The 17,700-nt window shown below is 47.9% G+C and overlaps 1 protein-coding gene across 4 annotated transcripts in view; it reads left to right on the forward strand.

The window, feature by feature from the left end:
- Positions 1–3,127: 3,127 nt before the first annotated feature.
- The window catches only part of BRSK1 (BR serine/threonine kinase 1), a 57,107-nt gene continuing 42,534 nt past the window's right edge, over positions 3,128–17,700 (forward strand). For 2 of the 4 annotated variants that reach the window (XM_048517209.1, XM_048517210.1), the window contains exon 1: positions 3,128–3,662. In XM_048517209.1, the coding sequence (XP_048373166.1) occupies positions 3,545–3,662 (118 nt within the window). In that variant the 5' untranslated portion in view covers positions 3,128–3,544. The remainder of the gene's footprint in view (positions 3,663–17,700) is intronic. The other 2 variants (XM_048517211.1, XM_048517212.1) reach the window with 1 other exon arrangement.

A 17,700-nucleotide genomic window follows, 5' to 3' on the forward strand; every position in this document is an offset into this window, starting at 1 on the left:
ATCAGATGACCATCCAGCCTCTATTTAATACCTCCAAAACAGGAGACTCCGCCACACTCTGAGGTAGTGCGTTCCACTGTTGAGCAGCCCTTACTGTCAGGAGGTTTTTCCTGATGTTTAGGTGGAATCTCTTTACCTTCCCCTTGAACCCATGACTCCTGGTCCTGGTCTCTGGAACAGCAGAAAACAAGCTTGCTCCCTCACCAACATGACATCCCTTTAAATATCTAAACATGGCTGTCATGTCACCTCTTAACTTTCTCTTCACCAAACTAAACATACCCAGCTCCCTAAGTTTCTCCTTGTATGGCATGGATTCCAGACCTTTTACCATTTTGGTTGCTGCCCTCTGGACCTGTTCCAGCTTGTCAATATCCTTCTTGGACTGCAGTGCCCAGAACTGTACACAATATTCCAGATGAGGTCTAACCAATGCAGAATAGAGAGGTACAATCACATCCCTGTACTCTTATTGATACAGCCCAGAATCGCATTGGCCTTCTCGGCTGCAGCATCACACTGCTAACTCAATTTGTTTTGTTTGTCTTCAGTCAACCTGTTTCACTAGGGCTCATTCAGCACATGCAGAATAATGCACTTTCAAACTGCTTTCAATGCTCTTTGAAGCTGTGCGGAATGGCAAAATCCACTTGCAAACAGTTGTGAAAGTGGTTTGAAAACGCATTATTTTGCATGTGTGGAAGGGGCCAAAGTGCCTCTAAAGATTTTTATTGCAGCAGGAGAAAACTCTCTCTACATCCAGTTTCTCTGCACTCTGCACCTTCTCTGCAGTTCATCAAAAAGCCTCCATCGTGCCTTTAAAAAAAGACGGAAACTTTGCATGTAAGGGAAGAAGGTTTAAGCTGCAAAGCTGTTTCCCAACATGCTCCTTAGTTACAACAAAAATCCTTTCCTTTTACATGCAAACATAGCATAGAAGGGAGAAAGCAAAGCTTCACCCTGACATGCTAGATTTCCAACACTGCAGGGAGTATTCAAAATATGTGCCGTATGGAGTATGCACTTTACAGTGAGAAATCGTATGGGGTTAAATGGAAGAGATTTGTGCTTGAACGTAGAAGAGAATGGATTTTTTTTCCCAGGATCAGCAGAAACATGTTTTCAAGGGCCAGCATTTCAGAACAGCTGAAAAGTGGGACTTGCGACACTAGGTGTTGTCGATGTGACTGGCATTGTCCAATCTGTGATATCCCCGAGGGCTCTTCCCCAAGAATTCACAATTACTCTGAGCAGGGATGGCTATTTTTCCGTGAACTCGTGCGATTTCACTACGTGGTATAACTGGCCCCGCAACACCTGTGGCTGAAGAAATGCTGTCTGGTGTAGCTACAACCTCACAATCCTCCTGTTACAACCACAGCACAGGGAAAAGACTCTCGGACAAACCATAGAGCCGAATTTTTCTACACGGTTCTGCAAGCACCTTTTTTTTAGGTTCCGTGGAGTTTTCCAGCCTTCCACCTCGGACCCTTTCCCCTCGATATAATAACTCATCAGTAATCTTGTGAGGTGCTGTGTGGTTTCCGGGCTGTATGGCCGTGTTCTAGCAGCATTCTGCATCTGTGGCATGCCAGCCACAGATGCAGGCGAAACGTCAGGAGAGAATGCTGCTAGAACACGGCCATACAGTCCGGAAACCACACAGCACCCCAGTGATTCCGGCCGTGAAAGCCTTCGACAATACCATCTTGTGAGGGTTTTTTGCCTTGGAATGTTGTAACTGTTAAATAAATGGTGTGTGCAAAGTGCTGCCGGGTAACAGCTGGCTTACGGGGACCCAAGCAAGAGGCTTCCAAGGCAAGAGGGGACGCAGACGTGGTTTGTCACTTTCTGCCTCTGCAGAGTCTTCCTTGGTGGCCCTCCCTTCCAAGCAACCAACATGGTAAAAGTTGTGGAATCCATGCCCTATGAGGAGAGACTTTGGGAGCTGGGTGTATTGAGTTTGGTGAAGAGAAAGTTAAGAGGCGACATGCTAGCCCTGTTTAGATATTTGAAGGGATGTCGTGATGTTGGTGAGGGAGCTGGGTTGTTTTCTGCTGCTCCAGAGACTAGGACAGTGGTTCTCAACCTTCCTAATGCCACCCTTTAATACAGTTCCTCATATTGTGGTGACCCCCAACCCTAACATTTATCCATTTTACAGATGGAGAACACTGATGCAGAGAGTCTTAGGCGACCCCTGTGAAAGGGTCGTTTGACCCCCAAAGGGGTCCCGACCCCCAGGTTGAGAACCACTGGACTAGGACCAGGAGTCATGGGTTCAAGGTGATGGAAAAGATTCCACCTAAACATCAGGAAGTTGATCTGCAGCACTCCCCACAATGGGGTCTGGGGTCTGCAGTATTCCCCACAATGGGGTCTGGGGTCTCTTTGAGACCCCAGAAGCAAATTAATAAACCCGACTAATGCCACCTATCCGACATGCACCCCCAAATGCACTGTGATTGCAGGATGAACGCATCCGTTCGGACAGGTACTCAGTTATAGTAATGGAGATGCAGAACACACCCAGTTGTGCAAATCTATTTACAAACTCACACGCAGCACGCATCCGTCTCCCCTGAAATAGCAAGATCGGTGTGGATCCTGTCAGGCTGTCCATTTCTTGCCCACACCATGACACAACCCCTTTGATCTCGCGTACCTGGACATAAAGCACGACGCAAGCAAGTTCCTGCAAAATCGTTCATACTCTCATCCCTCTTTCAAAACCAGTCTGACGAATAATTGCATAAATACCTTTCCCATAAAAGCACAAGGTTGTTCTCCTTTTCTCTCTCTCTCTCTCTCTCTCTCTCTCTCTCTCTCTCTCACACACACACACACACACACACACACACACACAGAGAGAGAGAGAGAGAGAGAGAGACATGTACATCTTGCATGCACAAAATATCCCCTGCACAACCAGACACGCACAATCACACCAATGAAACCCGACTTCCCATAAAAACCTCTTGGATGCAAAAGCACCCTCGCCTATCCCCTCCCACCCAGCTGCTGCACCCCTCCCTCCCTCCTTCCCTGCCGACCCCTTCCCCCTCCCGTCCCCTCAACCCCGCCCCCCGAATCCCCACCCCTTTCCCTGCCTGGGGAGGAGGCGCTGCCTTTGTTCCGCCAAGGGTTAACCCGGATTGTGTCTGTCACCCAGTTGCCCGGATGCTGATGTAAGGAGAGAGCTCAAGAGATCCCTTCAGATTGCAGTGAGAGGAGGCGAAGGACCAGACCGGAGGAGGCTCTCCATCAGCATCCTGCATCCCCGGCAGTATCGGCATCAACATCAGCATCCTTGGTTCTGGGCGGCTGGACCAGCTGGAGGATGCTGGTACCCGGACTGTAGCATCCTTCATCCCTCTCCCTCCTCCCTTCCCCTCCCTGATGCATCCCCCTCCCCCTAAACCGTTCAGGATGCCGGCCCCGGTATTGTCCCTATAGGGCGATATCGGGGGGGCCTCGCCTCGCCTCTCCCCACCCCAAATCCCCCCGTCTCTTATTGTTGCTCGGAAGGTGACAGACAAAAGCCATGTCCGGCGGCAAGGAAGCAGGTGGGGTCCACCCCTACCAGCCACAACAGACCCAACAGCATGCTCAGTACGTGGGGCCCTACCGGCTGGAGAAAACACTGGGGAAGGGGCAGACCGGTGAGTACTTGGGGTCCTGCCTCTTTATGAGGCTGGCGCTAGGTGGGAGGGGCAGCCCCCCCCAATGCCACGGGAGGGGGTGGGCATGACGGGACAACCTGGCTGGCAGAGAAAAATCTCCCTCCTCTCGGCCTCCTCTGGCATAGAGAGATAGGGGATGAAGAAGGGGAGGGATAATTTGACAGGATGATCGAGGTTAAGTTGGCCCCGGCTTGATGAATAAAAGATGTGTTGTGTTTGGAAGTGTCTGTGTCCCACGGCCAAAGGAAGGTGAGAGCAGGCCTGGAGGGAAAGGAGGCAGCCGGTTTGCCCCTCTGGAAAAAAAAATAAACTGGCGGAGAGAAAGCTGGATTCCTGCTTCCCAGAGTTTCTTTGGGTGACTACCTGCGGGAAGCCGAATCACAGGTTCGGGGCTGGTGTCAGAAGAAGGTACAAGACTGCAGCTGTCGGGGGCAACCGGATCTCTCGGAAAGAGGAGGGTAAATTTGGGGAGGGGGCGTCAGAAGGACATGTTCAAGTGGTCGGCGTCAGAGTTAGAAGAGGGCACTGCCTATTGGATTGGCTGGAGTTCGCCTGGAGTGCCGGCACAGGAAAGAAAAAACATAGTTTATTGTACATGGCGGCTGACAGGAAGGCAGATTTTGGTTTTTAGGAAAGGGTGTGTTTTGAAAGAGACCCCCTTGCAGCGGATGTTGTTTGGGGACTGTTTGTTAGGTTCCCTGGATCCACTGTGTGGGGTAGCAAAGAGGTGTGCGCATACCCCCTCTTGCAAATACTTCTTCCTAGATGGAACTTGGGAAGGGAGGAAGACGTAGCCATGGGTCGCCCATCCTTCCAAAACAGGCCAGGCTTTGTTGCCTGTCTCCCCAAGCGATGGACCAGAAAGCAGAGAGCCCAGGAGATGAAGCAATAGCTTTGAGAAAAAAAAATTGCTGCAGTGACCAAGGTTGGTTGGGGAGGAAGCGAAACAAGAGGAATAACTTGGTTCAGATTCGTGACCCTTGGATTCCTCAACCCAAAGGGGAGGGGGAAAAAACCCCTCTCCGTTTCATCGGTCTGTCTCTACCTGGCCGAGACTCTGTTTTTATGAGGGGTAGCCCGGAGAGGGATGCTGGTGGCAGCGTTGTGTGCTGAGGAGAGGCCTATACAATTCTCCACCCCCCCCCCTCCCCGATCCTCTCCTGCTGCAGCACTCTGGATGAATGGAAGAGTTTTTTACTCTCTGCAGGGATGCCGATTCGATTGTACGGCTGAGATTGTGGGGAGAAAGACGGCTTGACTCAATGCCCAAGGCTGGGCAGTAAGAGAATTCATCTGCTCTAGCTTCTTCTCCTCTTTTGCTGGATGGGAGGGGGAGGGAGGGGGGGACCCATCTATCTCTCTGCAATGATGCAGGAAAACCCAAACCACCAGGCCTCTCTCGCTGCCTGAATCCCTCAATTTGTGTGTGTGTGTGTGTGTGAGAGAGAGAGAGAGAGAGAGAGAGAGAGAGAGAGAGATTCAGTGTGTACGATGAGTATTGTGGTTTGTAAAGGGACGGATTACTGCAGTGGCGGAAGAGAGTGACAAGGGGAAGCAGGACTTTGGTGGGGGGGGTTTCCTTGTCTGTGTTTTGGAGATTTTGAAATGTTGAAAAAAAATCATAACAATAAAGATTCGGAGCAGGTGGGTAGCAGAGGCGGAAGAGGCAGGAGGGGAGAAGAGAAGGTGGGATTTTGCTGAATAATCATTTCTTGGCCGTGGTGGCGGCGGAGGCCCCGTTGGTGCTAATATGTTTCAGGAATCTAGGTCTAAACGGGAATGTGGATGGGGAACGTGAGGGGAGGGGAGAGGAAAGGACTTGGCTGTTTCCTGTGTCCCAAAAAAAACCGACACCAGAGGAAAAAAACAACAAACAGAGCAAATGGATGCCTCTGTCCAACTGAGGAGAGTTTCCTTTTTTGCCAGGAAAGGTTTCTGACAATACTGTTTCCTCTCATGATTATTTATGAGACTCCTTCGTGTAGTAAAGTGCATCGGTGGGAGGCAATTGAAGTGACATGCCCAAGGTCACCGAAGGGACATCAGTGGCAGAGATCTGATTTTTTTCTTTAAAAAAACAAATACAAATGCGTCTCCCCTCCCGCAGGGCTCCCTTGTTCATTTGCGTTTTGCAACCCTGAAGATGCTGAGTTTGGATTCTCCTGGGGAGGGGATGGGAGGAAGTGGTGTTTGTTTGCAGGCGGAAGGAGCACATGAGCATGTATGAAGAGTTTGCACATTAAAAAACAAATATGTTGACTTGCGGGGGGCGGGGGGTGGGGGAGGGAATGGTGAATTGGGTCCCTCGCAATGTGTGACATTCGTTGGCGTTCCAACTGGGCAGGACATGCTAAAATTTGGCACCGCCACAGTGACCAGGAAGCCTCGATTTTGTGATTAGAATAATTTTAAGTAGGTTTGTTTTTTTGTTTTGTTTTTAGCGTGTTTGTCTGGAAAGACAGTGCAGTCTAAACAGTTGGTTGTGGGCCAGGGAATAACAACAATAGCAACTATGATTATTGTATAACTGTGCTTAAAGAGCTTTAAAAACGTTTTGTCATCCTTACAACAGTCGTGCAAGGTAGGACGGCATTACTACTCCTACAGATAGTGCGCTGCGGGTGTCAGTGGCTTGCAAGCGCTACTTAGTGAATTTGTGGCGGAGCGGAGAATTGAACCAGGGATTTCCCAGATCGTGTTTTTTTTCTTTCTTAGCCGCTATGCGTGTGCACCAGATCACCTCAGCCTGACCGGTTTCCATGTGGCCTTGCACAGATGGGTCAAATTTAGAGTTACTATTTATTAGAGTTACTATTAGAGTTGTTATTTTAAAAGGGGTTCGAAAGGCCTAGGAAATTGTCCAGAGTATTTGGAAAAAGGAATAGGACCTTCCACTCTTTCTCTCTCAACTACATTTCCCTCCTTTTAAAAAACCTATAATACTATGGTGGTTATGAGGTCATAGTGCACTTGAGGGACTGTAGAAGAGACTAACTCACCCGTTTGTCTCAGGAAATCGGGGTACTCAGGTCAAAATCTTGGCTGTATCCTTTTCTAATATAAACTCATCATCGGTATATCCTGTTTATCTGAGTTCTCAAGATCTGGAGGTGACTAGAGTGGATAGGGTTGCCACTCACCAGGTGAGGCCTGGAGCTCTCCCAGGATTACAACTGATCTCCAAACTGCAGAGATCAAGTCATCTGGAGAAAATAGCTGCTTGGGAGATTGAACTCCACAAGACTGAGGTACCTGCCATCTTGAAACCCCTCCTTCCTCAGACGCCGTCCCCAAATCTGCAGGAATTTCCTGGCCCAAAACTGGCAATCCTTTTTATTTACTTTCTTCACCGCAAACTAATGGAATATCCTACAAATATATCCTGGTCCCTAGTCCACATATGGCCAACTTCTGCGTTTGCATTTGCTAATAAGTTCTCCAGAAAGTGAAGCATGTTTTATTAGTCAGCTCAACGTTGTGGTACTCTGTGATAGAACTGACAACTGGAATGAGGTCTCTCTGGAGTTTCACAGTTCTGGATACAGAACTTTAACCTGTGGAGTGTTTCTAGCGTTCTTTGGCTTCAAGACAAACGGAGCACGTTTTTTTTAAAATCATGCCCTGCCTGAATAAATTGGGGGGGGGGGGGGGGTTGTTTTGTAGGCTCAATTCACTTCTCTTATTCAGTTCACTGTTCTTATCTAAAATAGGATACTGTGGCATGGCCATGGAAATAAAACCATATTTCTAACCAACAATCGTTTTTAATTGCCTCCCTGCCCATCCGTATCTATGGCTCATTCCGCACATGCAGAATAATGCACTTTCAAACTGCTTTCAGTGCTCTTTAAAGCTGTGCGGAATAGCAAAGTCCACTTGCAAACAGTTGTGAAAGTGGTTTGAAAACGCATTATTTTGCGTGTGCGGAAGGGGCCTATGCTAGCTATTGTAGTGGAAAGTACCTTCAAGTCCCAGTTGACTTATGGTGACCATACAGGATTTTCAAGGCAAGGGATGTTCAGAGGTGGGTTGCCATTTCCTGCTTCTGTTTGGGCTGAGAGAGTTCTGAGAGAGCTGTGCCTGGTCCCAAGATCACCCGGCAGGCTTCATATGTAGAAGCGGGGATTGAGCCCAGTTCTCCAGGTTAGAGTTGGCTGCTCTTACCCACTACACCGCGCTGGCTCATGTTAGTTATTAAATATCCTGAAACAGAGTAGGGAGGACAGACCAATTTTTCTAAACTTGTCAGATGGAGGTGATCAGTGAGGGGCTATTTGTAACATCATCCTCTAAATAAAGCTTTCTTCACTGGATGCTTTCCCACTCAAAGCCGCTATCTCCTCCAACATCTGGTCCCGTTCCTGAAAATTAGAGGCGAGCTTGACAGAGTGCCAAAAGATCTGTGGAGCTGCGAGTGTCCTATAAAGGGAATGAGTGCGTGTTCATCCCAAAAGCTCAGCCTGGCATAGTGGCTAGTGGGTCAGGTTATATCCTGAGAAGACTGGTTCAAATCCTGTCTCAGCCATGAAATTCAGTATAGGTTAGTCCAGTGGTGGCAAACCTATGGCATGGGTGCCAGAGGTGGCACTCAGAGCCCTCTCTGTGGGCACGTGCGAACAGCCCCCCCCACACACACACATCTAGGCTGGCCTGGGCCACTGTGCTTGATTATTAGCATTAAACCTAAGTTTTGGGGAAGCAGTGTAGGTAACCCTGTTAAGTGCTGTTAAACCCCACTGATTTTCATGTGAAGAACTAAAGCGCGATCCTTTACCTGGGAGTAAGCTCGGTTGCTGGCAATGGGGTTTGTTCTGAGTAAACCCTCCTAGGGTCGTGATTCAACCGTTGGAAGAGTTGCACGGTAACTTCAAAGCAAAGCCACCGACTACCACCAAGCTTACTCCTGAGTAATGCACGCCTTGGAGCCAACCATTTTTTCTAAACTAAAACCTCAGTATTCAGGTTAAATTGCTGTGTTGGCACTTTGTGATAAATAAGTGGGTTTTGGGTTGCAATTTGGGCACTCGGTCTCAAAAAGGTTCACCATCACTGGGTTAGTCACTGCCGCAATAACCATAATAATAACCATAATAAAAGGAGTGTTGAGAGGATAAAATGGAGAAAGGAAGAAACCATGCATGGTACATCAAACTCCATTGAGGAAAAGCAGGGTGAAAGTGTAACAATAAATATTTTATGCAATTGGGCTTCGGGACTTGAAATAACTCTGCCTTGAAGACAGCGGTCTCATAGTAAAACACAGACGGGAGGAAAGGATCCAGTGGCTTCCTTGCCACCTGTGGTGTAGTGGTTAAGAGCAGGTGTACTCTAATCTGGAGGAACCGGGTTTGATTCCCTGCTCTGCCACCTGAGCTGTGGAGGCTTACCCGGGGAACCAGATTAGCCTGTGCACTCCCACACATGCCAGCTGGGTGACCTTGGGCTAGTCAAAGTCCTTTGGAGCTCTCTCAGCCCCACCTGCCTCACAGGGTGTTTGTTGTGAGGGGGGAAGGGAAAGGAGTTTGTAAGCTCCTTTGAGTCTCCTCTAGGAGAGAAAGGGGGGATATGAATCCAACTCTTCTTCTTCTTAAATTGTCTCCATCCTTTCTGCTTAATATGAGAGTGTTGAACCAGGATTCTGGGGGACGCAAGTTCGAATCTCTACCCAGCCGTTAGAGTTGCCAGCCCTGGGTTGGGGAATAGCTGGAGATTTTGAGGGTTGAGAGCCCAAGAAAGGCAGGATTTGGGGAAGAAAGGGACTTCCATTGGGTATAACGTCATACAGTTTACCTTCCAAAATGGTCCCTTTCTCCAGGTGTGCTGATCTTCATTGGCTGGAGATCTGTAGCAACCGCAGGAGATCTCCAGTCAATCCTGGGAGGCTGGCCGGCCGTCCTACCTACCACGGAAGCGAACTGTGTGACCTTCAGCCAGCCACTTTCGATCAGCCGAACTTACTTCATCTCTTTCATGTCGTGATGATAAAACAGAGAAGGGAGGAAAACAGATATTGTGGATTGTTTTCAGTCCCCCTTGGGAAGAAGAGAGAGAGTGCTCGCATCATATAACAACATCATTAGTGCCTCCCACCTGTGGCTCTCCAGATGTATAGGACGAGCCTTATCAGCCCCTGCCAGCTGATTGACCATGCTGGCAGGGGCTGATGGGAATTGTAGTCCATTAACATCTGGAGAGCCACAGGTTGCAGACCCCTGATCTAAACGAACACATAGGACAGTGGTGGCGAACCTATGGCACGGGTGCCAGAGGTGGCACTCAGAGCCCTCTCTGTGGGCACTTGCAAACAGAGTGCCCCCCCCCCAACCCACAGATCTAGGCTGGCATGACCCGCTGGGCTCGATTATTAGCCTGAAACCTAAGACCTAGTTTTGGGGAAGCAGTGTAGGTAACCCTGTTAAGTGCTGTTAAGCGTCACTGATTTTCATGCGAAGAACTAAAGCACGATCCTTTACTTGGCAGTAAGCTCAGTTGCTGGCAATGGGGCTTGCTTCTGAGTAAACCCTCCTAGGGTCATGATTCACCCATTGGAAGAGTTGCACGGTTGCTTCAAAGCAAAGCCACCAACTACCACCAAGCTTACTCCCGAGTAACGCATGCCTCGGAGCCAACCGTTTTTTCTATACTAAAACCTCAGTATTCAGGTTAAATTGCCGTGCTGGCACTTTGTGATCAATAAGTGGGTTTTGGGTTGCAATTTGGGCACTCGGTCTCAAAAAGGTTCGCCATCACTGACATAGGACATAGGTGTCAAACTTGCGGCCCTCCAGATGTTATGGACTACAGTTCCCACCATCTGGCAGGGGATGATGGGAACTGTAGTCCATAACATCTGGAGGGCCGCGAGTTTGACACCTGTGACATAGGAAATCTGGATGTTTTACATTCAAGTAAACAGCTAATCTGTCTGCCGTGTCTAATTTTCCCCCTAGATCTTCTTGCTAACGTGTAACTTAATTCTTCTCATTTGTAGTTTTAAACCTTTGGAAATCCTTTCCTCGTCTCACCCAGCTGGGTTTTCTCTCGACCAGATCCGCCAGAAACTTTCTGGCCTAGCAGTTCAATCATAGTCCAATGTTCTCTTCCAGGGAGTTGGGGGGGGGGGGGGTCAAAGGGGCTCTTAGTTTGCTGCCTTCCAGGGATTGTAAAAAACAGTCAGCTGGTAGGGCTGAGTACATGGACGGGGAGGGGCTGCGTTCGACTAAGTGGCCCATAAATTGTGCAAGCCCTCTCCAGCTAACCAGAATTGCTTCCTTCAGCCTTTCTATATTTTATCTGTCTAGTCTTTTGACTCACGAGAGCGCCAGATTAGCACAGTATTAGATTTAGTTAGCGTGCACCCACCCCCTCTTTGGGCATGCGTTTTCTTTTCCCTTCGCAATTTGTGTTCCTACAATGTGCAGCTGAGCTTGGAATATTAATATTTCAAAATAATGTTTTCGGGGCTCCTGAGGTTTGCTTCGATGCTCCTGCCCGTGGAAACGATTTGTCACCATCAGGAGACAAGTAGGGTCTGGTCGGAGGGTTTGGCCTGCCCACCCACTATCCCTGCCAGTGGTCAAGGGGGACCTGACCACCCCAGATGTTACAGGGGTTTTCCCTTCAGACATTACAAAGTATGAGGTTACCAAGCACCTGCCCTTTCATCTAAGGAAAGGTGGCCTCAGGGGAGTCTTTGATTGGCTGTGAACTGGGGTGTAACTTTTAGAAGGGACGTCTTTGCCCCTACGTGTGGTTTTTCAAGCTTCTGGGTTTGCCAACCGCCTGGTGAGACCTGGAGATCTCTTAAATTACAACTGATCACCATCTGTTCCCGTGAAGAAAGTGGATTTAACTCGCGGCCCTCCAGATGTGATGGACTACAGTTCCCATCATCCCCTGCCAGCATGAATCTGGCAGGGGATGATGGGAACTGTAGTCCATAACATCTGGAGGGCTGTGAGTTTGACACCTGTGCTTTAGAGGATAGGCTCTATGGCTTTAAACCTTGATGAGGTTTACCCCCCCCCAAACCCCCATCATTGCCCTCTTCAGGCTCAACTTCCAACTCGTAGAAACTTCCCAATCCAGATTTAGCAACCCTAAGAACAATGCAGAGAAAGTTTTGAAGCGAACCAGAACATTTTTCACCAGTTGCAACCACCTGTCTACACCGGGGATACAGGTTGCTTCACCTCGAATGTTTGAGGCACCCAGGTCCCGCTGACTTGAGGCAAATGTAGGTTCCTGATATCAACACTTGGTCTAGCCAGTCTGGAAATCTCTTATGGCCTAAGTATTAAGGGTGCCAACAGGCCTGGAAAACAGTTGTCTCCCTTTCAAAGAGAAAAGGAGCAGCTAAAACTTTTCACAGCGTGGGGGTTAATAATACCACCTGGTCACTGTGGTGGTAGAAAGTGACCTCAAGTTACAGCTGACTTATAGCAACCCCGTAGAGTTTTCAAGGTAAGACTCATTCAGAGTTGTTTTGCCATTGCCTGCCTGAGATAATTTTGAGAGAACTGTGCCTGGGCCAAGGCAACCTGGAAGGCTTCATGTGAAGGAGTGGGGAATCGAACTCGGTTCTCCAGATTAAGGTTCACAGTTAACCCCTACACACCAGCCTGGTCAATATCATTCTCTAAAGAGAGCCAACGTGGTGTAGTGGCTAAGAGCAGGTGCACTCTAATCTGAAGAACCAGGTTTGATTCCCCGCTCTGCCACTTGAGCTGCGGTGGCTTATCTAGTGAACCAGATTAGCTTGGGCACTCCAACAGTGAGGTGACCTTGGGCTCGTCACAGTTATTTGGAACTCTCTCAGCCTCACTCACCTCACAGGGTGTTGAGGGGGGAGGGAAAGGAGATTGTAAGCCCCTTTGAGTCTCCTACAGGAGAGAAAGGGGGGTATAAATCCAACTCTTCTTCTTCTTCTTCTGATCTTAGGCAAGATGCCAAACAATCCTCTCAGGGACTCTGGTTGCTGATGTCAGATTAAGACCTTCATGCCACTTGGACGAGGCAAAAGGGCCATCCAGCCTAGCTCCTGCTAGAGCTCAACCCGGAATGGATAGCCTGTTCTTGTCTGTTCTTGCCAGGCTAGCCTGTTCTTGTCAGGTCACAGAAGCTAAGCCAGTGATGGCGAACCTTTTCGAGACCAAGTGCCAAAATTGCAACCCAAAACCCACTTATTTATCGCTAAGTGCCAACATGGCAATTTAACCTGAATACTGAGGTTTTAGTATAGAAAAAACGGTTGGCTCCGAGGCACGCGTTACTCGGGAGTAAGCTTGGTGGTAGTCGGTGGCTTTGCTTTGAAGCAACTCTGCAACACTTCGAACGGGTGAATCACGACCCTAGGAGGGTTTACGCAGAAGCAAACCTCATTGCCAGCAACCGAGCTTATTCCCAGGAAAAGGTTCACGCGTTCGTTCTTCCCATAAAAATCAGTAGGATTTAACAGTGCTTAACAGGGTTACCTACATTGCTTTTCCAAAACTAGGTCTTAGGTTTAATGCTAATAATCTCCCTGAAATAATTACACTATTATCACATGACGAACTCTGTGCACGTGTGCCCACAGAGAGGGCTCTGAGTGCCGCCTCTGGCACCCGTACCATAGGTTCGCCACCACTGAGCTAAGCAGACTCAGCCTTGGTTAGTACTTGCGTGGGAGACCCCCAAGGAAGTCCAGGGTTGCTGCTCGGAGGGAGACCGTGGCAAACCACCTCTGAATGTCTCTTAGTTGAGAACCCTGTGGGGTTATCACAAGTTGGCTGCAAATTGATGACAGAATAACAAAGCATAGCTTAACACCTCCTCCTTCTGTAGTATGGATAGATGGCAAGTAGAATTATCCCTTTTCTTCATTCAGTCAACGCTTGGGTTCCTTTCCGCAACATCCCAAAACATTGTAAGTGAAAGCTCTGGTATACATATCCCATATAAATCCGCCACGATAACTCCTTTGGCACTCTGGCTCATTCCGCACATGCAGAATAATGCACTTTCAAACTGCTTTCAGTGCTCTTTGAAGCTGTGCAGAATAGCAAAATCCACTTGCAAACAGTTGTGAAAGTGGTTTGAAAACGCATTATTTTGCCTGTGCGGAAGGGGCCTCTGATTCTGGAAAGGAATTTGGTTTTGTTTACTCTTTGCGGTATAAGAAATTTCAGGCAGGTCCAAGCTGATGTTGTTATGACCGATTCCAGTTTTAGAAAGATTATATTGGAAGTTGCCGAGTACTGTGGGGCAGGTGCTGCAATTGACAAGATCTGTTGGAAGCGTTCGCTCTTTAGAAATTGTCTACGGTGATTCATTCCTTGCGACGACAGGAAGTAGGCAGGGAAATTGGATTGATTGGGTATCCATTTATAACTTTCAGAAAGATAAGCAATAGGGATAGCGTACGATGTCCTTTTTTTTTTTTAATGAAATAAGGCACGGACAGTAATTGGAATGAATGTTGGATGACAGATACTTTTTTGAAAGGAAAGCAAAATCCCCCCTCCCACCCCCCCCCAATTGTGGTTGAACTTGAGTCTTTCAGAATGGATTTCAGATCTCGGCTGGAATTGAGAAGACTTGATTCAAACACTAAGTGGGTTAGGATGAGAGCCTGCAACTGGACCAAGTTAGCCGAGCAAACTTTCATATTAGAGCGAGGATTCAAACCTGAGTCTCCAACATCCTAATTCAACACTCTAACCCAGTGGTGGCGAACCTATGGCACGGGTGCCAGAGGTGGCACTCAGAGCCCTCTCTGCGGGCACACGCAAACAGAGTGCCCCCCCCCCAATACATCTAGGCTGGCCTGGGCTGCTGGGCTCAATTATTAGCATTAAACTTAAGACCTAGTTTTTGGGAAAGCAGTGTAGGTAACCTTGTTAAGCACTGTTAAACCCCACTGATTTTCATGTGAAGAACTAAAGCATGATCCTTTACCTGGGAGTAAGCTTGGTTGCTGGCTTGCTTCTGAGTAAACCCTCCTAGGGTCGCAATTCACCCATTGGAAGAGTTGCACGGTTGCCAACTGTTTTTTTTTTAAACTAAAACCTCAGTGTTCAGGTTAAATTGCCGTGTTGGCAATTTGCGATAAATAAGTGGGTTTTGGGTAGCAATGTGGGCACTCAGTCTCGAAAAGGTTCACTATCACTAATCTAACCACTACACAATATGGCCACATTACAGAGAATTTCCTCAGAGACTTTTTAAGGGTGAACCTGAGGTAAATATTTTAAATAAGTATTTTTGCTCCACTTTAAAGTAAGCTAGGCTAAATGCCCCTCAGGGTCGATGGTGGCAGTTTTGAGGGGATCTAGGTATATTTATTGATGTCTACTCATGTGTAAAATGGGGAGAGTTATATGTAATGCATAGATGAGGGGGGCAGACTAAAGTCTGCTGTGCTTCCTCTTCACCTCACTGTACTCTTTTCCACCAAAAGATGACAGTAGAATTGAATATTAATCCGCCATTTTCTGGACCTTGCTTGTCCCAGAATGCTTCACTTCGGTTCTAGTGCCTACCTAGTTCTGTCCCCAAGGCACTAGGACCCAAGCGGAGCATTCTAGAACAAGGTCCAGAAAATGGTGGATTAATGTACAATTCTACTGTCATTTTTCAGTGGAAAAGAGTATAGCCTCTTCTGCACTAAATACTTTTCTCCCAGCTTGACTCACATGCAGAATAATGCACTTTCAATCCACTTTCAGTGCACTTTGCAGCTGGATTTGACTGTGCGGAATAGCAAAATCCATGTGCAAACAATTGTAAAAGTGGATTGAAAGTGCATTATCCTGCATGTGCGGAAGGAGCCTCAGACCTAGGAACAGAAGAAATTATTCCAGCAACACAGAACAGCAAGGTGCAGGGAGGAGTCAGGGTTGCTTTCTTCTCACCTGCATGCTCCATTGTAAAAATGTAAAAAAATAGATCCCTACCTGGACTTTTAGAACACTAGCTGGTTATCTGAATTTTTGCAGTGTTTTTTGGGTACCTTTTTTTGCGGTGTTATGTTTATGCCCTTTGGATGTTTAGAGGTTGCAGTTTATTAAGTACACGCATATAAGTATGCTAACGTTTCGTGTTAACTGGCTAGCCCCTGTATAGGGATTTGGGGTTCCCCCCCTTCAGTTCAGTCCTTCTAACCACTATACCCCCATGGCTTTGCTGCAGCATTTCCACTGTGGAAGTGCTGTGAAGAAGAAAACATCACCTGTTTGATTTCTGCCTGTTGTGCTGCCTTTTAAGCAAATTGTCTATGAAGAAGGGGGTGTTCCTAGCTGTAAAAGTAGAGGTAAGGAGCAGTGGCCGCATTCCTTACTCTGTGTGGTTCAGGGAACGGTGCTGGACAGATCTTCCCTGGGTTACAATTGCCACCTGCAGAGATCCAAAGTAAGCAGCACGTTGCGAGCCAAGTGAAACAATTCACTTCTCTGCGAAGGCCCCTTCCACACATGCAGAATAATGCATCTTCAGTCCACTTTCACAATTGTTTGCAAGTGGATTCTGTTATTCCGCACAGTAAAATCCAGCTGCAAAGTGGATTGAAAGTGCATTATTCTGCATGTGCGAACGGGGCCTAAGTTGTGACTTGAATCTTCTTGGACTGAGACATGTGCTGGTCGGACTGCAGCCCAGGGGAAGGAGAGGTTCATAATTCCTCCCCCCCCCCCCCCCCCGGGCCATTTTCCTGACCTGAGATAGCCCTGGGAAGGTATAATTTGCTCTGTGGAGATAAACTGCCTGTGCTGTAAACACAGCAGGAAATCATAAAGAAATGACATCTTACACATATCAGGGCCTTAACAATATTTGATGGTAATATGCGGTCGTTACGATATAGAATCATAGAATCGTACAGTTGGAAGGGACCACAAGGGCCATCAAGTCCAACCCCCTGCCGTGCAGGAACACACCATCAAAACACTTTGATATATTATATCAAAGTTGATTTTGCAGTTTTGAAGCATCTATTTTCCATGAACATTTCTCTTAAGCAGCAGTGGCGTAGGAGCTTAAGAGCTCGTGTATCTAATCTGGAGGAACCGGGTTTGATTCCCAGCTCTGCCGCCTGAGCTGTGGCGGCTTATCTGGGGAATTCAGATTAGCCTGTGCACTCCCACACACGCCAGCTGGGTGACCTTGGGCTAGTCACAGCTTCTCGGAGCTCTCTCAGCCCCACCTACCTCACAGGGTGTTTGTTGTGAAGGGGAAGGGCAAGGAGATTGTCAGCCCCTTTGAGTCTCCTGCAGGAGAGAAAGAGAGACATAAATCCAAACTCCTCCTCCTCCTCCTCCTCCTCCTCCTCCTCCTCTTCTTCTTCTCCTCCTCCTCCTCCTCCTCCTCCTCCTCCTCCTCTTAATTCTAAATGTGTCACAGTCCTTTAAAATAAGATACAGGGGCTAGCTGGCCTATGGTGCAGGTGTCAGATGCAAAAGGTGACAAAGATGCAAAATGACATTATCGCAGTCCGTTGTCACAGTCTGTTGTATGTGTGTGTTAAGCCATCTCTGACTTATGGAGACTCCTTGATCTCCCAAATGTCCTATGATAACAGCTTTGCTCAGGTCTTGGAATATGAAGGCTGTAGCTTCCTTTGTGGCGTCAGTGCATTTCGTAGTGGGTCTTCCGCAATCTTCTAGTTCAGGGGTGTCAAACTCGCGGCCCTCCAAATGTTCATGAACTACAATTCCCATCAGTCTCTCGCAACATGAGCATTGGCTTTACTGGCAAGGGCTGATGGGAATTGTAGTTCATGAACATCTGGAGGGCCGCGAGTTTGACACCTGTGTTCTAGTTCCTCTGAATTCCCAGCTTGATCACCTGGAGATCAATTGTAGTATCAGATCTCCAGGTACCACCTGCAGGTTGACGACTCTACGTATCACGTCAAACTAACAGATACCAGTTTTTTACCATCTGTGTAGCTTTGTCTATGGCCTCTTCTGCACACGCAGAATAACGCACTTTCAATCCACTTTCACAATTGTTTGAAAATGGATTTTGCTATTCCGCACAG

This window comes from Sphaerodactylus townsendi, linkage group LG15 (genome assembly GCF_021028975.2).
Source record: "Sphaerodactylus townsendi isolate TG3544 linkage group LG15, MPM_Stown_v2.3, whole genome shotgun sequence".
NCBI lineage: Eukaryota > Metazoa > Chordata > Lepidosauria > Squamata > Sphaerodactylidae > Sphaerodactylus > Sphaerodactylus townsendi.